Source organism: Somniosus microcephalus, chromosome 17 (assembly GCF_052327205.1).
Source record: "Somniosus microcephalus isolate GS21.2 chromosome 17, FLI_Smic_1.0, whole genome shotgun sequence".
Lineage (NCBI taxonomy): Eukaryota > Metazoa > Chordata > Chondrichthyes > Squaliformes > Somniosidae > Somniosus > Somniosus microcephalus.
In genome coordinates this window covers 34883303-34911100 of record NC_141003.1, presented here as the reverse complement: position 1 = coordinate 34911100, position 27798 = coordinate 34883303, and the positions used below count along the sequence as shown (strand labels likewise).

Sequence of the window (27798 nt, the reverse complement as noted above, 5' to 3'; positions counted from 1 at the left end):
CAATATCACCTGAAAATATAACATTTTCTAAATGGACACGACTGCTGCCAACGACATAAAGTAATTGCGCATGCGCAGTTCCAGTGGTTTTTTTTGTTCATTCTCGCCGGACTTCCGACAGATTAAGGAGAGAGAAAGGTGAGGGGTGGAAATTTCAGGTATTGTCATGTCTGTAATGTGACTTGAAGGTGATATTAGGATGTTGTCAGCTTGTGAGTTTATTGCATTCTCACGGAGTGTGGTTATCGCTATCGGGGCCTCTGTCTGTCGTGATTTGAACACACGGCTGGCGCAGGATGTTAGGATTTAATCGGCTAGGAAAAGGATAATTGAGAAAGAGAGTAGAGATAGTGCGGAGAGATAGAGAGAGGAGTGCTAGACAAAGAGACTGGGGAGGAAAATGAAAGGGAGGGCGGAGAAGGAACGCGAGAAGAGAGAGTGGCAGCGATGTGACTAATTCATCAGAATGAACTGCTAAAACTTCCAGTACAATTTAACGAGGAAATGTGACTTGAAGGTGATATTAGGATGTTGTCAGCTTGTGAGAGTTTTATTGTGCTCTCGCCGGGTGTGTTTATCACCATCAGCTCCTCTGTCTGTTGTGGTGAGCGTTACTTTTTCATATTTGGGGCCTGACATTTATGCGCAGAATGCTTCTGCACAGCTTCTGGTAGCTTTTGGTTTGTTGGCAGCAGTCAGTCCATTTCTAAATATGGATGTCCATGGCACATCAGACAAGTAGGGTGCCAAAGTTACCTTCTTTATTTATGTGCTTTCCTTTAATAGTTGTCTGGGGAATTTTAAACCTTAGAAAAAGTAGAATTGCTCATTCCCCTCCATGGAATACCCTTTCTCACCACAATTTGTAAACCTGGTCAGTAAGTGTCCTCGCTTGGTATAACCACACATGCACGTCCAGCAATGCTTGTTGGTGGATAGCAATGAGGAGCTAGGTTCCCCTGCCTATGGTGCAGCAGCCAAATCCAGTGCCCCTGTTGTCGGCATTCAGTTCATTCAGCATAGGTCAGGAATTGACCTGGCAGCCTCCCTATCTGTATGGCTTAGTTATTCACTGTTTAAATCTGCTGAGCCATCAGTGGTTACACCGTACAGTACTGCTTAGATTGACAATTTGCCATCTAGATTAAACCATGTGCAATATCAACAGTGCTGTAACCTCTATCTCCTTGTGTGGTTTCGAACATCAAAAGGTTGTGCTAAAGAAAGAGACTGAAAGATTAGTAACAATAATATCATTGTGTAACTATTCACATATTACGCTGCAGACTTACTTAAAAAGATAATTACCTGTACAGTTCATATTTCCATCAATGCAGACACTGTAACAAAAACAGTTCTTAAGTACCATAGTTTCAGAATCAGCAAGTTATCAGCAGGATAATTAAATTCAAGCGACAGTATTTCTTTAAATAGGAGTTTGTCTTGCTTGACTCCTATTGAGAAAAGCTGCTGGAGCCAAATATAACGGCTCATTGTCTTTTTTTAAAATTCCTTGGAGAAGAAGAGAGAAACGTCTTTAAAATAATAAAATACCCTGCCGCCCCTGTGATGACACTGCAGGATATTTTTGCTGGTAAGTATATGTCAGTAATAGGTGTTGATAGGTCAGTGCCCACAGACAGGACCTTTATGTGAGGAGATGGCAATAATTAGGACTACTGACATTTCTGTATGATCACCCATATTTAATGGTGTCTCTTATAACCAGGCTGGGGTGGATTTAAACCAACTTATGTTCAAATTACTGTAGTGAAGAGCATCTTTTCAATTATTTCCCATACTTTTCATTTTATAAAGTTCAGGCAGCTTTTACAATTGAATTGTTCTGTCTATCTATCCGTCAGTCAGCTTCATTAAATTTCCAATATTGTAACAAGAAACATCAATGTATTGTCCAAAATATATCTGGATGGTTACCGTACCAATTTCTGCAGTCATTGCTTTGTTCACCGGGTTCCAGTATTTTCCCGTTATAATAACAAGTGCATTCAGACAAGTTCACACATTTCATTTTGTTTTCGTCCAGATATGGAGCGCACTCTGGGCACTTTGCATAACAACCTATATTTAATAGAAAGTAACAAGATCAATGTGAGGCACTAACACTCCCGCTATATAGTCCCAACTGAATCATATCAGAAATCAAAAGAAAACCCGCGAATGTTGGCAATCTGAAACAAAACTGATGAAAGTATCCCATCCGAAACATGAAACAATTTCTGATTCAGATGTCAACTGATCTGCTGTACTTTTCCAATATTTTCTATTTTCTTCTTTGAATTATATCCAAGTTTGCTGGTTGTCATATATGCTATTCAAAAGATTTCAAGCTTTCTAAAATGCTATGTTTTGGCCACTTAATCTTTTCCAGCATCATTGGATTATTTGAAAAATGATGCAGAACGCATTGGGCTGCTTGAAATATGTGCCACTGACCGCCATTGAGTGTGATTAAAAACTGAATAGACTCTTTCACAATCGTTGAGCATAAATTAGCGTATCACATCCTAAAATAAAAATACCTTTTGGTTATTTTGTAACCTGACGCTGTTGTTTCACCAGTTCTCCAGCATCTACATTTAATGTCTGAATGGATGTTTGATTATTCTGTCTGCTCCGTGATAGCAGGATCCGAATATTATGCAAGGTAGCTAACTTGTACTAAATAAGAAGCATAGTGCTCAGGGTATGTCAACTACTAGGGGGATTTATGATTTTTGTAAAAAGACAGATTGGAAATATTTTGCACTGCTAAAAGTTCCATCAGTCAACAGCTTATTCATGGATATAGCGACAGTTAAGAATCCTGGCATAAAATACACGCTGCTATGTAAAAGAAAGTACTTTCAAAGCTGAAGTCCTGTTCATCTTTCCATAAAGGAACCATCTTCTTGTCACGGGTGTTATAAGTGCTTATTAATTCAGGACTTAAAGGTAGAGAAAAGGATTTTCAAAATATAATGGGCTAGTAATTCGTTATAGCCAAGAAATGGGCAGTGTTTAGACTAAAAAAGGTTAAGCTGCGCCACCTGAAACGCTTCTAGGATGCTCACTCCTCATTAAAATGATTGCAGTCATGATTCTAGTCTAAAAACTCAACCACATTGGCATTGCACTGAAAAGATGGACCAATATCGGGGGCAGTCTAATTGGAAGTCATGATTGCCACAGGATTTTTTCACTACTTAAAGGGGAGGTTCATGATGTTGCAGCACCTCATTCTCAGCATTGTTGGGTGTGCAGCTGCCCCAACAACCATAAGAAGGTGGTCAAGGAGAAGGAAGAGTTCTTTACAAGTCCCAATGGCAGATCGTCACCCCAGGGAGAGAGCCCGGAGGTTCTCAGATGAAGCTCTGGAGGCATTGGTTTTTGCGGTAGAGAGAAGGCGAATGGTCCTGTACCCACCAACTGGCAGGAGGCCTTCACCACAAGTCTGCCACACCATGTGGAGGGAGGTGGCACACCACGTCACGGGCAGCACTGTGGTCCCCAGGACCCCCACAGTGTAGGAAGAAGTTTAACGAGCTGACACGGGTGGTCAGGGTGAGTGAAGGCTTCAACAAATGCTACGTACCATCATCTGTACCACAAGCTTCACACATTGCTCAATGCACCACACCCCCAGCACTCACTCACCAGCAATCTCTACCTACCAACACTCACACCCACATCTCACAACTTGCACACAATGACAGCTACTCAACTATGGCAGACACATCACCCAAACACATTGCTCCGCACTCACTGACCCACTTCCCTTTCTCTTGCAGGCCACGGTCACTCACAATCGCCGGGAGCAGGAGCGGACAGGCAGGGGCCAAGCCGACATTGAAGAGCTGAGCCAGCTGGAGACGAGAGTGCTGAAGATCATTGGGTGCCAGGTCATTGGCACTGTGGCCACCAGCGACATCGACCTCCTTGGGGACAACAATGGTATGTTCATTCCTAATCTTTTTGCCACCCCCCTCAACATAACCAGATTCTTCTGCTTTTCTGCTATCAGATAATCAGCAAGCACCAGAGCAGCCTGTCTCCGAGGGCACCGATGAGAGTGAGGGCGGAGAAGAGGAGGAAGAAGAAGACACTGTGCCACTACATCTGTCACTCGCAGACACCAGCTCAGATACGAGCACTGCGTGCTCTTTAGAGGCTAGTGTGATAGCGGGATCAGCACAGGGTGAGGCACCGGGCATGAGTGGGCAGCAGCAAGGCCAGGGGCAAAGGGTAGCTCGAGGGCCAGCTCCCTGCAGGGCAAGTTCGAGCACAGGTTCTGCTGCACAGGACTCATATGAGGACCTCAATAGGGAGGCCTTCAGAAGAAGGGTGATGGGCATGCACACGGAAATGATAGGTGCAATGGCAAGGCTGCCATAGAGCCTCTCGGCAATGTCAAGGAGCGTGGAGGAGTCCGCCTCCAACATTGCACGGGACTCTGTGCAGAGCATGGAGCCCAGGATTTCCAGTCTGGAAATTCTGGTGCACTCCCAGAGAGACCGTGGCTACCCAGACATGATGGCACGCATGATGAGTGATGTCGCAGCTTCCATTGCAGCACAGGCGGAAGTGACCCAACGTCTTAGTGCTGTAATGCAGTCTATGCTTGGTGGCATCCAAGCTCTGACTGCTGTCATCATAGCTGGATCTATCACCATTGACCGGGGCTTTCACGGTGTTTCTAAGCAATCTGCACTCCAGCAGATTGCTTAGAATGCTGAGGTGCTGCCCCGGGGGAGTGGCAGTGGGTCTGTGGAGCAGGAACCATCTGTCCTCTCTCAGGATGACAGCATTCCTGCTCCCACCACTGCCACTCCGCCATTGCCCTTGTCGCTGCCTGTCATACAGCCAGCCCAGACTGCTGCTGCCTATGCTGAGGTGGTGCAGTCTAGAGCCGGGCCTTGCAGGTCCACAGCTGGTCGAGGGCCTCCTGCAAGGCCACCTGATGTCTCCCACATGGAAACTCAGCAGCCTTCCACCTGACGTGCTGCACCCACTGGGGGCGCACTGCGTAGGAGCACTAGAGTAGGAAAAGGCACACGAATGACAGGCACTAAGGGAATGCACAAGGGTGATTAGTTAATAGTATTCATGTAATATGTGTGATATGTGACGTAAGAAAACTACTAGGCACTCGGTCTGAGTATTAAACAAGGCTTTAATCAACTGTTTTTCAACATGGAGATCGAGTTGTGTCCTTCACTAGTTCCTGTTAAAGAATGTCCTGAGCAAGCTGGGCCCATGCCCGAGTATTTATACTCTCCCTGGACAGCGCCACCAGCAGGCCACCCAGTATCATTTCATAAGTCATTTCCACATGAATTACAAGATTTATGTCACTATATTTATAGATAAATGTATTAATTGTGTTTGGAATCTTTTGTGGTGTCTCTCATTTCAGCTTTGTGCCCAGAATGCTGTGCTATGGCCTGTGACAGGGATGGTATGATGGGGATGTGGTGAGCTATGGGGATCTTGGGTTTCCTTCATGCGAATCGGAGTCTGATGAGCCGGTCATGGACAGCCCGTCTGGAAGGCCGATTGTCTGGCTGCCTCCTCCCTCCCTCCTTTTCCTCCTTCTGCTCCTCATCCTCTTCCTCCTCATCCTCTTCCTCCTCATCCTCATCCTCCTCTCCCTCGTCCTCCTTCTGAGTTGGTCCTGCAATCCTTGGTGGCAAGGGCTGAGCCCTCTTGATGGCCAAGTTGTGGAGCATACAACAGACCACCACGAAATGAGACACCCGCTCAGCCAAGTACTGGAGGGCTTCTCCCAAGCGGTCAAGACAGCGGAACCATTGCTTCAGTAGGCCTATGGTCTGCTCGATGAAATTCCTGGTGGCAGCATGGCTCTCATTATATGAGTGCTGGGCATGAGTGTTGGGGTTGCAGAGGGGAGTCATGATCCAGGTGGAGAGCGGATAACCCTTGTCTCCGAGCAACCAGCCTCGAGCTTGACATGGTGGCTGGAAGAGTGCTGGCACACTGGTCTGGCGCTTAATTAAGGCATCGTGGCTGCTGCCAGGATAGCAGCCATTGACATTGAGGATTTACTGTGTGTGGTCGCACACCAACTGCACATTAAGTGAGTGGTAGCCTTTGTGGTTAAGGAAGATCTCAGGATTGTTATACGGTGCCCGCAAAGCCACATGGGTGCAGTCGATGGTGCCCTGCACCATGGGGAAGCCCACTATCCTGGCAAAGACACATGCACGCTCGTCCTGCTTCTCTCTGGTGATCGGGAAGCCAATGTAGTCCCTTCCCCTGGTGTACAGAGCCTCAGTGACCTCCCGGATGTAGTGATGGATAGTGAACTGTGAAATGTTAACTATGTCTCCTGCTGCAGACTGAAAGGATCCGCTGGTGAAGAAATTGAATGGTGACCTTGACAGCCACTGAGAGAGCTGTGGTCAGAGGCTGGAGGTCTGGTTGCAGGAGGTGGCAGAGTTCTGTGATCACCTCCTTGGTGAAGCGGAGCCTCCTAATACACTGCTCCTCGCTTAACTGAAGGTAGGCGGAGTGATGTTGAAGACCCTAGGAGGGTAAAGCCTCCTGTTGAGAGCCCTGATGGCCCTCCTCCTCCCTCTGTGTGCATGTTCCCGTCTTTCTTGCTGCCTCCTTGATGTGCCTCAATAAATCCGAGACTCGATGTTAGCGAAACAAAACAAGGCTTTTATTGACTTAGAAGGTAACACACAGAGGAGAATGTATCTTCCATCCAGAGGTCTGCCGTACTGGATGTGCTGCAGGCTGGGCCAGCTTACATAGGAGCCAAGTATGGGCGGACCCCTACACACAGTACAATACAATGGAAATGAAACTGAAACCAACCACAGTCACAGGCAGAGAAATACTGATGAGTGATGAATGGAATATTTCATCACATTCACCCCTTCTATAGATTTAGTCTGTTCGGGGGTTTGATAGTCCTCTGCGACCGACGTGGCTGTTGTGGTGCTGCAGGCGTCGGCTGGGTGTCCCCGGTGGCCTCCTGGGTCTCTGCCGGGGGTGCCGCCAGGGTTGTTGAAGGGGTAGTTGGTGGGGGTACCGTTGGTCGATGTTCTTCCGGGGGTGATGAAAGAGTAGTGGGCGGGTAAGAGTTGCTGTGGTCGTTGTTGCTGCTGTGGTCGTGGTTGTTGTCGTTACCGGCTGGGGCGATGTCTTTTATGGACACGGTGTCCTCCCTTCCGTCGGTGTGCCGGACATACGCGTATTGGGGGTTGGCGTGGAGTAGGTGCACTGACTCCACGAGAGGGTCCATCTTGTGGCCCCTCACATGCCTTCGCACGAATACCGGACCTGGGGTGGAGAGCCATGACGGCATGGATACGCCTGAGGTGGATTTCCGGGGAAAGACAAACATTCGCTCGTGAGGCGTGGCATTAGTGGCAGTACACAATAGCGACCGTATCGAATGGAGCACATCTGGGAGGACTTCCTGCCAGTGGGAGATGGGGAGGCCTTTGGTCCTTAGAGCTAGAGTGACTGCTTTCCATACTGTCCCGTTCTCTCGCTCCACTTGACCGTTACCCCGGGGGTTGTAGCTGGTGGTACGGCTCGTGGCGATCCCCCTGGACAGCATGTACTGGCGTAGCTCTTCACTCATGAAGGACACCCCCCTATCCGTATGGATGTAGCTCAGCATACCGAACAGGCAGAACAGGCTGTTGAGGCATTTAATGACCGTGGCGCTGGTCATGTCTGGGTAGGGGAAGGCGAATGGGAAACGAGAGTATTCGTCCACAATGTTCAGGAAGTAAACATTGCGGTCGACGGACGGGAGGGGGCCCTTGAAATCTAAGCTGAGCCGCTCAAAGGGCCGTGTAGCTTTGATTAAGTGGGCTCTATCTGGGCGGTAGAACCGAGGCTTGCACTCAGCGCAAGTGCGACAGTTCCTGGTCAGGGACCGAACTTCCTCAATCGAGTAGGGTAAGTTGCGGGACTTTATGAAGTGGAACAGCCGTGTGACCCCTGGGTGGCAGAGGCCGTTGTGGAGGGTCTGTAGCCGATCCCCGGTGGCGCTGGCACACATCCCTCGTGAGAGGGCGTCGGGGGATTCGTTAAGGGCCCCTGGCCGGTAAATGATGTCATAATCGAAGGTGGAGAGCTCGATCCGCCACCTAAGAATCTTATCATTTTTAATCTTCCCCCTCTGTTTATTATTGAACATAAACACTACCGACCGCTGGTCAGTAAGTAGGGTGAAGCGTTTGCCGGCTAGGTAGTGGCGCCAGTGGCGCACTGCCTCCACGATGGCTTGGGCCTCCTTTTCTACGGAGGAGTGTCTGATCTCAGGCCCTTGGAGGGTCCTCGAGAAGAAAGCTATGGGCCGCCCCGCCTGGTTGAGGGTGGCCGCCAAGGCAAAGTCAGACGCATCACTTTCCACTTGAAAGGGAGTGTTCTCGTCCACTGCCTGTAGCGTGGCCCGCTCAATATCCTGCTTAATGCTTTTGAAGGCGGCATGGGCCTCAGCAGAGAGCGGAAAAGAGGATGCTTTCAAGAGGGGGCGGGCTTTGTCGGAGTAGTTGGGGACCCATTGGGAATAATAAGAAAATAACCCCAGGTACCTTTTCAGGGCTTTGGGAGTGTTGGGCAGGGGCAGCTCCCGTAGGGGGCGCAATCGGTCGGGGTCTGGTCCGATTTCCCCATTCTCCACCACGCTGCCTAGTATGCAGAGGCGCGTGGTGTTGTAAACGCACTTGTCCTCGTTGTAGGTGAGGTTGAGTTTTTGTGCGGTTTTCAGGAACCTCTCGAGGTTCGAGTCGTGATCCTGCTGGTTGTGACCGCAGATGGTGACGTTGTCGAGGTAGGGGAAGGTTGCCTGCAAGTGGTGGTCATCGACCATGCGGTCCATCTCCCTCTGGAAGACCGAGACCCCATTCGTCACCCCAAAGGGGACTCTGAGGAATTGGTAGAGGCGTCCGTTCGCCTCGAAGGCGGTGTACGGGCGGTCCTCTGGTCTGATAGGGAGCTGGTGGTACGCTGACTTGAGGTCGATGGTGGAGAACACCCGGTATTGGGCGATTTGGTTCACCATTTCTGATATGCGGGGTAGCGGGTAGGCGTCTAGTTGGGTGTACCTGTTGATCGTTTGGCTATAGTCGATCACCATCCGTTTCTTCTCGCTACCCCTTACCACCACCACTTGGGCGCGCCACGGGCTATTGCTGCGTTCAATAATGCGCTCTTTCAGGAGCCTGTCTACCTCGGTCGCGATAAACCGCCTGTCCTCCCAGCTGTACCTCCTGCTTTTGGTCGCTATTGGCCGGCAGTTAGGGGTAAGGTTCGCAAATAGCGAAGGCGGCTTTACCTTCAGGGTAGCCAGACCGCACACTGTGAGGGGCGGCTGGGACCCACCGTAATTGAGCGTGATGCTTTGGTGGTAGCACTGGAAATCCAGGCCCAAGATCACGCTCGCACATAGATTCTTCATGATTAATACTTTAAAATTGTCGTATACAGTTCCGTTAACGGACAATTGTACCGTGCAGTAACCCATAATGGTCGATGTCTGGGTTTTATCAGCCATAGAGATGGTACCCCGAGTAGGGACCACCTTTAGGGAGAGTTGTTGTACCAGTTCAGGGTGGATAAAACTCTCCGTGCTTCCACTGTCAATTAAACATTTAACCCTGCACCCGTTTACCTCGATGGCCACCATTGATTTGGATAGCGGGTGCGGCCTGGTCTGGTCCACTGTGACCGATGCCACTGTAGGGCCCTGATCGAGACAAGATGGCGTCCACGCTGTCTGCTCACAAGATGGCGGACCCCACGAGGTCGGGCAAGATGGCGTCCAAGATGGCCGCTCCCACGGCGCACACGCGGCGGTGGCGGGTTTTCCAGTGGGGTTCCCTCTGCACACCTTCCTGAAGTGCCCCTTCTTACCGCACTTAAAGCAGGTGGTGCCTTTCGCCGGGCACAGGTTTCTGGTGTGCTTCGGCTGCCTGCAGAAGTAGCAGTTGGGTCCCCGACGCGTCGCGGCTGTCGTAGGGCTTCTGGGGGGAGAGTGGGGCCCCGACGGTGTCGGGCTGCCGGGCGGGGAAGATGCCTTCCAAGATGGCGGCGCCCTTGGTGCACACGTGGCGGCGTGGACGGCGCGGGCTGAAGAGTAGGCGTCCGAGTTTCTCTGGGCCACATCCAGGGATCGTGCTGTGTCCGCAGCCTGTTTCAGGTCCAATCCCGTTTTTTCCAGCAGTCTCTGCCGGATGTAAGTGGAGCTGAGGCCTGTGATAAAGGCATCGCGAACAAGCTCGTCAGTGTACACTGCGGCTTTTACATCTTGGCACTTGCAGTCTTTGCCAAGCGTTTTCAGGGTGCCTAGGAACTCCTCCACCGATTCCCCAGGTCGCTGTGCGCGAGTAGCGAGCAGATGCCTGGCATACACCTCATTCGTAGGCTGCTGGTAATGCGCCTTTAAGATGTCGCAGGCGGCCGGGTACGTGTCGGCGTCTTGGATGAGGGGGTAAACCCGGTGGCTTACCCAATTCCGCAGAATTCCGAGTTTCATACTCGCAGCATCCGTAGCGTCTTTGACGGCCGCGGAATTGTCCAGGAAGAATTCCATACACATAAACCAGTGTCCGAAGCGTGCCGATGCGTCCGAAGCATGCTGGTCCAAATCCAAACGTTCGGGTTTCAAGAGTTGATCCATTGTGTTGAAAATTAAGTCAATAAAATTGATGTGCCTCAATAAATCCGAGACTCGATGTTAGCGAAACAAAACAAGGCTTTTATTGACTTAGAAGGTAACACACAGAGGAGAATGTATCTTCCATCCAGAGGTCTGCCGTACTGGATGTGCTGCAGGCTGGGCCAGCTTACATAGGAGCCAGGTATGGGCGGAGCCCTACACACAGTACAATACAATGGAAATGAAACTGAAACCAACCACAGTCACAGGCAGAGAAATACTGATGAGTGATGAATAGAATATTTCATCACACTCCTCTCTCTCCCCAGTAGATCCTGGAGGGCGAGGTCGACTGCCAGTACAGCCCCCATGACTGTGAGCAAGTGTTGTAGTTTGAAGCATCTCAAAATTAATGAGGGAGTTTTCTACTTGCCAGAACATTCCAATACCAAATAACCTTGAAGTAACTAAAGAAAACTCTTGCAGTTGCAGGATGTAGCACACAGCCACTCAAACTGCAAAACCCTGACAGGTGTGACGGATTGGTGATAATCCCTTTAAATATCGTCATTGGAGCCGGCTTCCTGCTGCTGCACACCACCGCTACCTGTCGTCGCTTTCTCCAGCCGGTAACCTGGGCCAAAACGAAGCTGGGAGATCAGGCGTCAAGTGAGCGTTGTACACTCACTGATGTCATGATCTCTGTGATTGCGATGTCTGCGATTGCGATGTCCACAGCGATTGAGGTTAGCGGCAGTGCTACCAGCAAGATGGATATGGTGTGTGCCGCTGGAACCGCCATCAGCTGGCAGTAGAGCTCTGAATGGCGTTTTAGCACCACCTTGTGGCGCTAACGTGTGGTGCTAAAGACATGAATTTCTCCCCCAAAGATTTTTATAAATATTTTACACCCATGAAGTGGTGTAGAATAGGTATGTTGCCAAATAGCAAGATACACAGATCTGACCATTTGAGCATTACACTCAGATGGACAGAGGGGGTCTCGGCAGTCTGTGGAAGCTTGTTAACTGAGTGATTTATCTGTAACTTTTTTATTTCTATGCAAAAGACTTTTAAACTAAATTATAGGGGACTGAAAACCCTCTGCCTTCAGGCAAACTCCTGCCACAATTCCGTACCCAGGTTCTGGGTAAGGTCAGAATTCCCTGATGGCCTTGTAAGGGGCGGAGTATCTGCTCACTCCACACAAAGCCATTAATGGAGAAGTGGGTGGGAGGGGCAGAGGGGCGGCAAGGTTGAGGACTCTCAAGGCAAAGAGTAACTCTGCCCTTGGTCTCTCAAAGACCTGGCGGATCCATGAAGCCCAGTGAAAAGTGGTGTATTGGCCACTCCATTGACAGTTGTGGGGTTCGCCTCAGCGTTCCAAACTGGAATCAAGGCCTGGACCCTCAGGAGGTTTCTAGAGTATGCCCGACAGCCCTCTTGGCCTAGGTACATATGCCACAATTTATAGCTTGCTGCACAAGGCAGGCACCTCCTGAGGGCATTTAAGTTAGGTGACCTCTCCCTGACCCTGCTCACTTTGGTGCGGTCAGCAGCAAAGGTCACTGGTGGTCAAGTCACTGGCGTAATTACAGGGATTGCTGGTCCATGGGTTTTCTGGACCTAGGTTTTTTCATTGGGAGCTGTGTTGTGTATTGTTAATAGAGACTAATGCCGCGATTTTGTCCGCGGTGTCGGGATGGGTGCGGGACAGCTGGTTTCCGGCTTCCAGTCCCGCCCCCAGCAGCCTCCGCTCCACAGATGTGATTTTCCCTTGATTGGCCTTGTTAAGCCCGCCCGGTGGGCTTGCTGGCCAATTAACAGGAAGCGGGCCTGATGATGCCATTTGATGACGCGTCATCTGCCGGTTTCCTTAAAGGGACCATGCACAATTTTATTTTGACAGTTGATTTCTCAGTGTTTGACAGCACTGAGGTGCTGAAAACACTGACAGTCACTGCACAAAGTTGACTCTTGCGCCCAGACTCTCCAATGACTCCCTCCATATGCTGGAATAGGTAGCAGCTGCAGGTGAGGTGACAGAAGCGATCTGTCACTGGTGAGAGGTTCTCCCAATGAGGTGGCACTGGACATATAGTTGGATTTCAAAACTTGTAAGCTAAAGAAATCTGTAAGTGTTTTAAAAATGCAGTAACCAACATTTTCTTTGCTCTGAAACTCACCATTCGCAAATCGGAGACCCGACACTTGGGAAAGCTGTTTGGAGGCTGTGATAGAAACCCATGCTAAACAATATGGGTTTCTATCACATGGTGATGTTTGATTGACGGTATCCGAGCAGGTCATAGACTTCCAGCTGTTTCCAAATTCCACTGTACTCGACACCAAGGAGTTCCCTTTAGTTGTTAGATCATCTGAAACATCATCATTGAAATTTCCACACAGCCCACATACATTGTTCTGTAATAAAAATATTAAATTATGAAAATAAACCTGGAGCATTATCATATTTGTATGGAAAAGATGTGCATTTTCCTCAGAGCTCTATGTTATTACAAATCCACCATTGTAGACAAATTTATTTAAAGTTTTAGAAACAGCCAGCATGTACAGTTGTTACTTTGCAATAATTTTGAGTACTCATAATGGCTTTGCAAGTTTATGGTTGGAAATAGATAATCATTGGAAATAAGTAACCATTGTGAATACATTAAACTTCCGGAGTGAAATATGGTCTTCTGACAATTTTGAGGGTGAGAGCAGCTTGGCTGACCCACATCCAAATACAGAGTAATTAGAATTTCCTGTTTCTCTGACCGTATTGCAAGCACAAACATGCATTTACGTAGCTTATACAGTGCTTCATGATAGTCTTTACTAGAATGTTCCACAGTATTGTTCTAAGTACATAGGATTATATAGGATATACGGCACCGAAACAGGCCATTCGGCCCAACCAGTCCATGCCGGCGTTTATGCTCCACATGAGCCTCCTCCCGTCTTTCCTCATCTAAATCTATCAGCGTAACTCTCTATTCCCTTCTCCCTCATATGCTTGCCTAGCCTCCCCTTAAATGCATCTATACTATTCACTTCAACCACTCCCTGTGGCAGCGAGTTCCACATTCTCACCACTCTTTGGGTAAAGAAGTTTCTTCTGAATTCCCTATTGGATTTCTAATCATTGGTAAAAAGTAGGCTTGTGAAGAAGTCCTTTGTTGATTAAATGACTCATTTGTATCCTCAATGTGTTTTCTGCCATGATCAATAAGGATAAATATGAATACTTTGATTTCTAACCATACTTACTTTCCATCTTGAATCCAGTGTGATTGAAAGTCTTGTACTTTTATCCCATATCACAGTGATCCCATTGGAAAATGTAAGGATTAAATAGAGCCCAACAGTGTGGAGTGAATAGGAATTATCTGTGCACTGGGTTTGATTTGTAGACTTCCCAACTGTTGTCACTTGGTTGTCAGTTAGAATGAGTTCCTTACCCTATAAGAATACATGTTAAAATAGAATGCTGTTGAAGGTGTACAGTAATATACGCTTCCAGTTTAGGGGGGAGAAATTCGGTGGGCTGCGCCACCAGTTAGCGCCTAAAGAGGGCACTCAGTGGCTTTAGCGCCACTGGCCACGCCTCCCGCGATATTTAGCTGGGGCGCTAATGGTGGCGTTAGCCTGTTGCGCTGCGCCGCCACCGATGACGTCATCAGTGTGCGCAGTGCCCCGATCGCGATATTTGGCAGCGACCGCCTCTGTAGCACCGCTTGCTAATCGCGCCTGGTTCACGGGGCCTACCTGTGGCGGCAGTGGCGCAAATTAAGGTGAAGGTGCGGGGTGGCCGTTTTTTTCGGCGGCCGCCTGCCAGCACCTCCGTCCCCGGCCTCCTGTTCTCCCCCCGTGGCATTGCCGGCTGCTTTCCGAGAGCCCGGCACTTCACCTCGGTGCCGGGCTCTTTTGCCGGCACTCGCGATCGCTCATCGTGCTGGTGCAGGCCCCTCCCCCTTAAGAATGGGAGGAAGGCCTGCAGTACCGCAGCGCGCCGTGCCGCAGCGTGTGGCGCTGTGGCACGTTGCGCTGCGATATTCAGTTTCAGCGCCCTAAGAGGGATGCGGAGCACCTCGAGCCTCGCCCCGTCTCCCTCTTGGGGCGCTCAAGCTGAATTTCCGGCGATCGCTGCTGCTCCGATCGCAGCGCAAAATCTGGCGCCCAGGCGAGCTTGGCGCCCCGTTTGCGGCTCCACCCAATTTCTCCCCCTAGGTGTTGTAAATATATTTTTAAAATCTCATTCCAAAACAGAAAAAAGTACAATTATAATTAGAGGAAAAAAACACCTTGAGTAAAATTCTGATATTTCTTGAACACGTCATTCCCCTTTCACAGCAAGGAACACTTTCTGTGAGTATTTGGAGTGTGCCTTCTCGATGATTACGTTGGTCCTAAGAATGAATTCAAAATAGGAATTAAATAGCACAAAACCCATGATCTGATCTGATAGTCATTCAGTTTGCTTCCAGCAGAGTAATGTAGCCAGAAAAACAGCCGCTGATGTAACTATGTCCATAAGTCACCTACTGAGCCTATTGACCAGCAACCATCTCAACAATCAAAAACTGCTGAGACACATACCTTTATTTACTGACCTGATTCAACAGTAATCATATTTTTAGCATCAAACTACAGTTTGGGGTATTACATTGCTAACGAGCAGTGAATCACCCTTGGCTCGGATATTTGCTCTATCTTCCCCAGGTGATTCATCACATATGCTTCTCAAACACTGTTGATAAGTTTCCTTATAAAAGGCAACTACATTGTAACTTGATTAACCAAATGTTTGCCTATCTGCTTTCCAATCATTTGGCTTGTATAACATTTTTAATGTAGCCAAACAATATAAATGAGTGGCGCGCACATGTCATGTGCAGTGTGGCCTCATAGAAATAGGCCACAAATCACCTGGATTATTTTCCGCTCTCTAATGCCTGAGGAAAACATTTTTGTATTTCAGTGCAAATTTATTTCTGCATCCACACTATTAGTGCATGAGTAGCGCTTGAGTAACTGGACTGATTTTGATGATGTTTACAATGGTAATTACATTGATGGGTATAAAATCATGACCACAGTTAAGTATGAAAATAACATTTTGAACCTATACACACCTCAACAAAAATATATTCACAGTTTCCATCATAGACATATCTTTTCCCGTCGAAGGTTAGGTAATGGCCATCGCCATACACCTCACAAGTCTTTGGGCATGTCTTCTTAGTGCAATTCCATGACCCTCCCTGACACGTGCTGCAATATGAAGGGCACAGTGCAATGATGTTGTTTAGCACCACACAGAAAGTGACATGGTTTTCAATATATAATTGTACTTCTGTTGATGTTTGTTTAATCTTACCATTTATTGCAATCCCTCTGGATTATTCTTCCTTCAGTATAAACCTCACCACTAAATAAACAAGGGCAGTTTCCATTGTCATCTTCTACCAGACCACGGGGACAGACACAGCCAGGGACACACGCACTCTGCTTTTATAAAAGATTAAAAGGTCACTGTTTGCGTCAAAGAGTTTTCTCTGAGGTGTCAGCTAATAGGATTTTTAATATCTGCTTAAATCTTTGCCGCATACCATGATTGGCTCACACAGATTTTAACCACAAGCCTCCTCGATGAATCTAGAATTCATGGGACATCAGGACAAAATGGCATGACAACCATATTTTTTTTAAATTAGTGATTTAGGTATTTGTATTTATTAATATGAAACTAATTTTGTGTAATTGTTCAATTCACTATTCTATAAATTGAAACAAAAGTGAGTCTTGTAAATTGATGGAACCGTGAAAGTCACTCACACATGGTATGTTTAGAGTTCGACACGCCTTCTCACACAAGTATTCGGATGAAGAAACAGCTTAATTTGTACAGATGAAGAATACTTTCCCATTATGGCAAGCTAAAGAAAACAATATGCAAAAAGAACTTGGAAAATGGCCTTTCATTCATTTACTGTAGTATGAAGCTTAATCCATGCACTGATGTTATGGGGAGAGGTTGTAACATTTGTTACCTGGAGGCCAGGGTTCTGCTGTTATTTGGAAGCAATGACATTTTCCATCTTGACAAATGCTGAGTGTAAAATAATAATAAAAATATGTTTTACATGTATTTAATAGTTATTTTTCTCATTTGTCAAATTATTAGAAAATACTTACCAGGGTCTGCCATTCATGTAAACACTCTGCCCTTTTTCTACAAGCCGCCCTTTAGTATGACATGAGCAGTCTGATCTGTCCACACAGACTCCATTTTCATCCATGTACTTTCCCTCAAGACAGCCACAGCCATAAACTGGAACATCCTTAACTCCACAGGTGTAATTGTACTCTGACAGCGATCTACAGGTACGGTTACAGGCTCTCATGTCACTCTCAAAGACCTGAGAGCTACTGCACAATTTACCTAGGCACAGATAATAACCAAGCAATCAGATAACTAAAGATCTTTGAAAAGAAATAATGCATGTAAGGTTTGACTTTACGAGGCTGTGATTGTTGAGGCCATCCCATTAGGGCTCTCCACTGAAGTCTCTCCAGACACAGTATGACCTTTTATGTGGTTACTTGTTTTCTGTATGTGAATCTTTGACAATACTTTATAGAAACATGTTTATGATGTTGTTACAAATAGCGCAGCATAGGAAATCTTCCCCTGTGGCTTTTAAAAGTATTTTCACACACTTAGTTTAAGGACTTGTTTTTAAGCCAGATGTTCTGTGTCAAAATCATTACAAATCAATTTTAAAAGGAATAATCAACAAGATATGCTATTTCTTTTATTACTTGTGCACAATGTAGATCTGAGGCACAATAGAGGTAGGGCTAAATAGATTGAAAATAGGAACAAGTAGGCTTCTGTTTAAATCCAGCCATTGCACGTGCTGAAAAGTTGAACGTTAATTTTAATTTTTAAAGACGTAATGAGGATGGTCCCTTCGTGCAGAGAATGTCCTCAACATCATATTACAACATATAGAATATTCAAATCATCTCATTAACTGTTTTCACTATTTCCAAGGGCAAAATGTTCCAGAGAAAGCCTGTGACTTTTGTTTGCTAACAGAGTCTTTATGTACATGGTGGGTGTTATAGAAATGGAATAAACCTGAGGGAAAGCACTACAATATCTTTATGTTAATATATTTTACTGCAGTCAGATTAAGTTTAAGACCATTAAGACTGCAGAACAATTCTATAAAAACAGAAGCATTGTTGTAACGTACTACAAATGTCTCCTCCAGTTCCTCACGATGACACCATTAGCCGCACACTCATGAACATACGCTCCCAATCCTGCAAACAGACAGTCCTCGATATTCTCACAGGCACAGGTAGCAGCTACACACATCTGGAAAAATGGAGTTAAGGAAGTTAGTCTAACAAACCACAAATAGTTCACACTGATACAAAATCCATTTTTAAATGAATAAATAAAGCCGCTAAATAAATAAATTACTGCGGCTCCCTGTTGCCGTAACAGCTGCTCAATAGGCAATAAATAAATACAGCAATCAGTTCCTGCAATCTCAAATATAAAACTAATATTGATAAAGGAGCATATCTTCTGAATCACTGTAAACAATGTTACACGAGATGTGTTTGTGTTTTAAAAACGTTTTAAAATTTTTTGCTTAAATGCTCAAATAAGATTATTAAAACCTTATTTGAATATTCCTATTACCTGTATCTAGGACCTCAGCGCGATTAAAACCTCACTAAGATTTATTCTATTCTCCCTACTAATAGCGCCAGCACAACAGCTTTAGCCATCTACCTAATAGTGTATGCCCTACTAATACTAACCCATTTTATTAACTGTTCGTCTACGTGTTTACTACCCTATACCTCCCCCCTTCCCACTGTCCAGGGCCCCAAACACCCCTTCCAGGTGAAACAGCGATTTACTTGTACTTCTCGCAATCTAGTATACTGTATTCGCTGCTCATGATGCGGTCTCCTCTACACTGGGGAGACCAAACGCAGATTGGGTGATCGCTTTGCGGAACACCTCCATTCAGTCCGTAAAGGTGACCCCGAGCTTCCGGTCGCCTGTCATTTTAATTCACCGCTCCATTCCCACTCGGACCTCACCGTCCTTGGCCTCTTGTATTGTTCCATGGAAGCTCAACGTAAACTCGAGGAACAGCACCTCATCTTCCGATTCGGCACTCTGCAGCCTTTCGGACTCAATTATCGAGTTCAACAATTTCAGATCATAACCTCGGCCCCTATTACATTTTTCTTGTAATTTTTCCACTCTTTTCCACCCCCCCCATTCCTTTTGTTTCTCTCTCACACCTGGCAGCTATCTCTTGCCCTGCCAGTACACTTCACACCTAATCTCAGCCTACTACCATCTCGTCTAGCTTCGAATACCTTTTATTCTCTCTTTTACTTCTTTTGTTTCTTTTACTTCTTTTGTTCCGATCGCAGCCCTGCCTTCGATCTATTTTCTTTTCTTTCCAGTTTTGAAGAAGGGTTCGACCTGAAACGTCAACTCAAATGCCTGACCTGCTGAGTTTTTCCAGCATTTTCTGTTGTTATTTCGGATTTCCAACATCTGCAGTATTTTGCTATCAGACCACACATTCAGTTGGTGATCTGTTTTATTCCTTCAATTCATCAGTTTCCTCAAGGTCATGAATCCCCATAAGGTTTGTCATGTTCTTTGCTGCAGCCCCCCACAGGAACCTATCTCTGATTTATCTTCAGCTTTTCTACATTCCTAAGTAACAGTCGCTAGCTGCCCCAAGTACTCTGTGTGTGCTTGTAGGTTTGGAAAGGACTGTTTTCAGTATTATTGCCTGATTGGTGGATAAATCCTAAATTATTATCAGCAGCTTGAAATAACTGCAAATTCATGAAACAGAGTTTGAATCCATCAAAAACTGTTTGAATAAAAGTCTAATCTCTTTGATAACCTTAAATATTCTCAGTGAATTTAGTGCAGGTGGTGTGACTGTAGTTCCAAGTAGCCATGAGTTCACCATATGAATTATAATTTGACACAAATGGTTGGTATGAGAAATGGGATTATAGACTTAAACATTACCTGTGGCTCCTGAGATTCCATGATATATAACTATGAAACCCACAGTGTATTGCATCACCAAGCCCTGTCACAGATGTAATGCCGATTATTTGATATTTTGTTCATTAGCTGTTTGTAGAACCTTGCCGTGTACAATTAGATTCTCAGTTTGCCTACATGAACCCTCTTCAAATTAATTAACTGGTTACAAAGCACTTTGGGATTTCCCAAGGATGTGATGAAGCGCTATATAAATATGAGTTCTTTTACTTTTTTTAATGGTTTTTACAAGCCAGACAAAAGCACTTTGTATATTAAATCTTACAACAGAAAAGGGAGGGAAAAAGTAAGATTATTAAATAAATTTTCACATACAAAAGCTATATTGTTCAGGGTGATGAGAAGTTTTAGTATCATGCCCTCCCAAATACAAAATTAGGGTTTGTAGCCTGCCTACCTCTCTGGAAAAGACAAAAACTTCAAACATCTTACTTTAAAATAATCTCCTTTCACCCCTTGAACCAGAGTTTGAATCTGGCAAAAACTGCTTCAATAAAAGTCTAGCCTATTTGATAACCTTAACCCTTCTCAGTGAACTTAGTGCAGGGGGGGTCTGACTACAGTTCCAAGTAGCCATGAATTCACCAGACAAATCATAATTTGACAGAAATGGTTGTTATGAGAAATGGGGTAAAATACAGGCGTATTTCAATACATCAGAAACAGCTAAAACACATCTCAATAAAATCATCTTCGGTTGTGTATTTAACCTTGCAGGAATAGTCTGTATGTTGAATTACTAATATATTGCTTTTAACTCTTAAAGGGTGGGTGCATTAATAAAGGCTAATAAGATGTTAATTATTCTTGTTTGTTTTTGATGAGTTTTGGTTTAGTAATGGAATGAATGGAATATTCCCTTTGGTTAAACCCTTGATTTAAATTGATAATATTTAAGTGTACTGCTTTTAGCTATTTGTGATGTATAGAAATATTTCTTTATTGTACTGTTATACAAATTTAAAAGTTATTAGGTCATATTTAATCTAAAAGTTACAGACATTTTATGAATTAAATACCACATTACTAATGCATCTATTAACAGTTTCTGACCTTACATTGTTTTGAAGACTTTCGTTCTTACAGAGGATTCTTACTTGATAATATTTCATGTAATCCACTGTCGAGTGACACACGGAGAAAGCACCTGTCGGATATTTTAAGTAGGAGCAATGTTGTTTGGCATAGTGTTCTGCAAACCAAATTTAATAACAAGTTATTTTTATTAGTATATGATTTGAATACCTAATTCAAATGTAATGAATGCAATAAAATAAAATAATATATTAAAAACCTTGGGGGGCGCTATCGGGCTTTGCGTTCGGGCACGGCGCTGACATCAACTCTCGCCATATTCGGCAGGAGTTTAGCAGCGGTGCTACGGCGTTGCGCCTGATCTCCTTCGCCCGGAGATCATGATGCCATCGCCGTGCGCATCGCCCCGGTAGCGCCCCAGACCTGAAATTGACTTCCACCCCCGGCAGCAGCGCCGGTTGAAAACACTGACAGCTGCTGGAGGCGTGCATCGTGCGGCCAGCCACTTCGGGGGTGATGATTAAAGGCAAGGTGGCCGTGGTAAGTGGAAAAAAACTTGCCTTTCCTCTTCTAGTTTTTTTCGCAGGTTCCTGCCCGCGATCAATCAGCCCAGCACTCTGCTTGAGAGCCGGGCTGATCACATGGGTTCATGGCTGCCTTGGTGGTCCAGGTAGGTACTTATTAAATTACAGTGCCTGCAGTGATGGCCCTTCTCTTTAAGGGAGGGAAGGAGCCTTTGAATGTGGCAGTGCTGCTTGGCCCAGTGTGCAGCACTGCTGAAGTCTCTGCCCCACTCTCCGACATTAGCGCCCTAAGAAGGAAGTGGAGTGCTTGATTTAGTGCTCCACTTCCCTCTTGGGGCGCTGAAACTCAATTCTGTGGTCATTAGCTCTGGGCGCTAAAGTTAGCACCCAGGCAATGTTAGCGCCCCAAAATGGTCGATACCGATTTTTTCCCCCCCTTTAGTCTACATGCACTTCCTGTCTGCACCACTTGACTTCCTCATCATTTTTTGGTCATACTTTTTGCGTCAACGTTTTCCCCATTATAAATTCTTACATTCATATTTCTAACAGGATTCACTCAGGTAAACTTGTCATACTGTAGTTTCACCCTCCCTGCAGGATGTCTTCAGTTCTGTCTCCCGGCTCCAGCAACATTTATGATGCTGTAGAGCTTTTTCCCTCAACAGAAACATGGTGAAGAAATGTTTGCTACGATTATTGGGATTAGGGAGCGATAGGACAGATGCAGAAAGAAACCGATATAGTGGAGAGAGAAGCACTGGGCGATAGTGCAGAGAGTTTGGGAGGACAGAGTCCCAGAGAGTTTGGGAAACACAGGAAGAAAGGGACTACTCACTCACACACACACACTCACACGGGGAACAGACATCGGTTTAAATAGACAAAGAAAAATCAGGGAGAAACCACAAGCTAGAGAAAGAAGGATTGAGGCATTTACAAACAGTGCACAACCCTGTCCCTACTACGCCCACTTCCAAAATCTCAGCTCCCATACACCCACTCTGTTTTCCACATCCCAACACTAACTTCCTACCAATACGTCACACCACTCCCACAACCTGTGACCCCTGATTTCACGTTCTCTCCCAAAGCTCACTACCTCCTGCTCCAGCACCAGAATCGCCTATTCCCACACTATTTTACTGCAATTTGCTACTCCATTCTGAATGCCAATGCTTCCTTTTCCTTCCCACTGCCTATACCACCTCTTGGCTACACACCAATTCATTCTCCCATCCCCTCTCTCTCCTATCTCTTTTTTCCAGCTTTCATCCTGCATACCCAATTGTATTGCCACACCTTTCACTCACTCCAACTATCTCCTGCACTAATCACCCTTATTTCCCTCATTCCTACGCTCTCCTACCACATATTGCTTCTTTTGCCCTGCACAGCCATTACTCCCCTCCACTCCACAGTACTTCCTGGCTCCAACACTACCTCTCAGTATTACCAAATCCAACAGCATCCCTCCCAGGTCAACTAAACTGAACACCAATTCTACCACACCTGCTCCATGAATAGGTAAACACAAAAACCCCTCACTACTGCAAAATCTCAAAAGCCCCATTATTACTTCCCACTTCTACCTACCTAAGACAGTCAACATCTTCATAACATTTTTATGTGTCTTCATTTTTAAACAATGTAAGAGACAAACATTGAGGGCCCGAAATTTCAGTGGGGTCTCTCCAGCAGCAGAAGAGTGGTGGGCTGGAGTCTAAATCCAACTGAATGGCAAAGCTCAGACCATGTCCAAGTTTCAGGGATGGACTCACCTACATATGCCAGGGGACGGGTCACATGTCAGTGACACCTGCCCCCAGTGAGGCCACATCACCAAGCAGGCATGGATTTCGGAGTGATGCCATGCTGCTTTGATAGTGGCGAGAAGGCCCTGGATGGGGGCCAACAAAATGTCAATTCTTCTGTCTTGTGCTTCCAATGGAGCATGTGGGACTCTTGCAGAAATGAATCGGTCCACCCTGGGATTGATTACTTTTCCATGGTAAAGTGTTGGGGTGTCAGCTGGTAAGATTTTCCCTGAGGGCAGCATGCAGTGAATTCCCAGGGTAGCCTAGGAATTCCTACAAAAATTCCCCTCGACACAAGTGGAGAATGTGCTATGCAACTCCACCCACCCCCCACCCACCACCTTCCCCAGACCAGAGGATGGCACGACTTAAGAAATTGGGTGAAATCCTGGCAGAACCAGGCTCTGCTCAGTTTTCCCCAATCCAGAGACCTACTGCATTTCATCCTTGGTCAAAACCGGAATTTCGAGCACTTATAAATATTTTGCTTCATAATATTGAGGCCATTGTTTAGGATTTTCATGGAAATATAATCAGACTTCCTCATTTTCATATGCAAAATATTGCTATAAGTCACAAAATACCATTCACTTTAATTCCATTTCACAAATTTCATCACTGAATCAGTGGCCCTGATAATACGTTCTGTCTTCACAAAGGAGGACACAAATAACCTCCCAGAGATGCCGGGGAACATAGGGTCTGATGAAAGGGTGGAACTGAAAGAAATCAGTATTTGTAGGGAAATGGTGTTAGGAAAATTGATGGGACTGAAGGCCGATAAATCCCCAGGGCCTGATAATCTACATCCCAGGGTACTTAAGGAAGTGGCCCTAGAAATAGTAGATGCATTGCTGGTCATCTTCCAGAACTCGATAGACTCTGGAACGGTACCCATGGATTGGCGGGTAGCTAATGTTACCACACTATTCAAAAAAGGTGGTAGAGAAAAGGCGGGGAATTTTTTGAGGATGTAACTGGTAAAATAGATAAGGGAGAACCAGTGGATGTGGTGTATTTGGACTTTCAGAAGGCTTTCGATAAGGTCCCGCATAAGAGATTAGCGTGCAAAATTAAGGCACATGGGATTGGGGGCAAGGTATTGACTTGGATAGAGAACTGGTTGGCGGACAGAAAGCAAAGAGTTGGAATAAGCGGGTCGTTTTCCGAGTGGCCGGCAGTGACTAGTGGGGTACCGGCAGTGACTAGTGGGGTACCGCAAGGATCGGTCCTAGGACCCCAGCTGTTCACAATATATATTAATGATCTGGACGAGGGAATTGGATGTAATATCTCCAAATTTGCAGACAACACAAAGCTGGGTGGGAGGGTATGCTGTGAGGAGGATGTCGTGAAACTCCAGCACGATTTGGACAGGTTGGGTGATTGGGCAGAAACGTGGCAAATGCACTATAATGTGGATAAATGTGAGGTTATCCACTTTGGTGGCAAAAACAGGAAGGCAGATTATTATTTGAATGGTAATAGATTGGGAGAAGGGGAAGTGCAAAGAGACCTGGGTGTTCTTGTACACCAGTCGCTGAAGGTAAGCATGCAGGTGCAGCAGGCGGTTAAGAAGGCAAATGGTATGTTGGCCTTCGTAGCAAGAGGGTTCGAGTACAAGAACAAGGATGTCTTGCTGCAGTTGTACAGGGCCTTGGTGAGACCACACCTTGAGTATTGTGTGCAGTTTTGGTCGCCTTACCTGAGGAAGGACGTTCTTGCCATGGAAGGAGTGCAGCGAAGATTCACCAGACTGATACCTGGGATGGCAGGAATGACGTACGAGGAGAGATTGTGTCGATTGGGCTTATACTCGCTGGAGTTTAGAAGATTGAGAGGGGACCTCATCGAAACCTATAAAATTCTGTCAGGCCTGGACAGACTAGATGCAGGAAGGATGTTTCTGATGGCCGGGGAGTCCAGAACCAGGGGTCATAGTCTAAGGATAAGGGGTAAGCCATTTAGGACTGAAATGAGGAGGAATTTCTTCACCCAGAGAGTGGTGAACCTGTGGAATTCTCTGCCAGAGAGGGCGGTGGAGGCCAGTTCATTAAATATATTCAAGAAAGAGTTGGATATATTTCTTAAGGCTAAAGGGATCAAGGGATATGGGGAGAAGGCAGGGACCGGGTACTGAATTTGGATGATCAGCCATGATCTCATTGAATGGCGGAGCAGGCTCGAAGGGCTGAATGGCCTACTCCTGCTCCTATCTTCTATATTTCTATGTTTCCAATAGGTGACCACAGCACTCAGTTATTATATAACATATTGTCTGACTTGCCAGGAGCAACACCACGGGAGAGCCACCAGTGTATATATTGGTCAATTTCCTGTGGCCTGGCACACGGGGAGTCAAGACCAAGTGCATTCTTCAGGTGACATCAGGTTAGAGGGCGGCGGATAGTTAGATCAGGGCACATAGACTGAATTCAGTCCCCATTTTAAAGTCTTACATTCTGTCCTTATTTATATTATAAATTCCTATGTTCACACTAATAATGGAAACTACCTGTGTAAACTTGTCACGCTATAATTACAGCCCCTTTTTTTTTCCTCATGGCTTTTTCTCCAATTTTGGCATCAAGATATTCAATTTGAATACAGTTACTAAAGAGAAGCCAGAGCAGCCTGTTTGAACACCAATACGCAGTGTTGCAGAATGATGAGATCAAACAGAATCCCTCACTTTGCTGAAATTATAATGAGGAGGTTTTGGGTGGAGGCCAAGTTCTTTTCCCCATGGAGGGAGAATCGGCATGCGGTGGTTCTTGTGGGCTTCCAAGCAATTGACCCAGAGTGGTGTTCATAGTAGGTTGCCCACACCCAAACTCTGGTATATCCATGGAAACACGTAAACAGAGGAAAATATATCCTGCGGGATGTAAAGAAATAAACTACAAGCAAGTTATTTTAAAGTCATTTTCAATCGACCTATTTATATGATTGTTTTGCAAAATAAATTTTGTTATATTGGATTGGTTGACACTTAATTTGCAAATTTTATTTGACTAATTTGCAGATATTGGAAATAAATCTGGCAAGAGTATTTGCATATTTTGTGACAAAATGATGTAATACAACTTTAGCCAATGATGTCTTGAAATTCCTTATGTGGAATAATTCACGAATAATAACGTCACCTTTAAAAAACACTCTGTTTGACCAGTCAATTTCTATGTTACATTATTTTCCCAGAATAATGCGCCAAAATACTGAGAACCAGGCATATTCCCAATGCTGATCGTCTTTTGAGTCAACTTGATCTGACAGAAAACATTTTGACTGAAAAACGTGTAAATGACGATGTATGCAAACAGGATAGTTTGTGAGAGAATTTTATGAAATGAATAGTAAAGACTGACTTATCCATTTAAGGAAGGCCATTGGGTAGGCTTGTCACTACTTAGTCAGACCTCAAGGTGGAACAGTTTGTGACAGTAGAATGGTTTACTTCAAGGAGGAAGAGAAATTGGCTAAGTCCACTCGAGATTTCTTTTCAACAACACGACAGAGTAAAACCATTTCTGTTATAGTTGAGAGGGGATGTACTTTGTTGTATTACCATTTTCTGAACTAACACATGGAACAGGTATGGTTGTTTCAGGGCAATTGTTTTCAGCTACCCAGGAATTAGCAAAAGTAAGAGGTGCATCTTCCACCATGTTATATGCAGATAGGAAGTCGTCATTTGCATTGTCATTGAAGGTGCCGCATAGTCCTGTGAAACAGAAAATATACATCATCACAAGAAAGCACCAATCTGCCTTTTTTAAAATCCTGTTCCATGCTAATGTGACCTCGTCATTAATTCATACCACTCTCTATTTGCACTGAAGGTGTCAGCCGTGGCTCAGTTGGTAGCACTCCAGCCTCTAAGTCAGGGGGGTTGTGGGTTCAAGTCCCATCCCAGAAATTTAAACCCATAATCTAGGCTGATGCTTCAGGGCAGTACTGAGGGAGTGCTGCACTGTCAGAGGTGCTGTGTTTCGGATGAGATGTTAAATCAAGGCTCTGTCTGCCCTCTCAGATGGATGTAAAAGATCCCATGACATTATTTCAAAGACAACCAGGGCAGTTCTTCTCAGTGTCCTGACCAATATTTATCCCTCAACCATGTAACAAAAAAAAATGATCATCATCTCATTGCTGTTTGTGCAAATTGACTGCCGTGTTTCCTACATTACAACAGTGACTATGCTTAAAAAAAGTAAAGGGCTTTGGGATGTCTTGCGGTCATGAAATGCGCTATATAAAATCCAAGTCTTTTTTCTTTTTAATACCTTCAGGCTTCTGTCGGTTTGTTTACAATTCAAATTTGTAATATACAATGGATTGAAACACACCAATTTACCATTCATAAAATACAGCACAATAAATGATCACCCATAAAGCCACACTAAAAACCAATAAAACTTGACATTTATTGCGGTGCACCTTATGAATGATAGATTGGTGTGCTTTACGCATTGTACAAGCCAATCCAAATTTGAATTATAAAAGAACTGACAGATGCCTGAGGGTATTAAGAAGAGAGAGAGAATGATGTGATAACCACTTCCACTGTAAATGTTTATGCTGCGTAAATCCACAAATGAAAGTGAAATGTGAATAGCATAAATCTGGAGCGTAGCCCAG

The 27798-nt window shown here is 45.5% G+C and overlaps 1 protein-coding gene across 1 annotated transcript in view; it reads right to left on the bottom strand.

Annotated features, from left to right (window-relative positions):
- The window catches only part of LOC147105632 (uncharacterized), an 89334-nt gene that overhangs the window by 26881 nt on the left and 34655 nt on the right, over window positions 1-27798 (bottom strand). Inside the window, exons 12-15 of the mRNA XM_086010931.1 lie at window positions 26726-26881; window positions 16847-17093; window positions 1944-2087; window positions 1309-1340 (exon numbers count right to left, since the gene is read on the bottom strand). Coding sequence (XP_085867057.1) covers window positions 1309-1340; window positions 1944-2087; window positions 16847-17093; window positions 26726-26881 — 579 coding nt within the window. The remainder of the gene's footprint in view (window positions 1-1308; window positions 1341-1943; window positions 2088-16846; window positions 17094-26725; window positions 26882-27798) is intronic.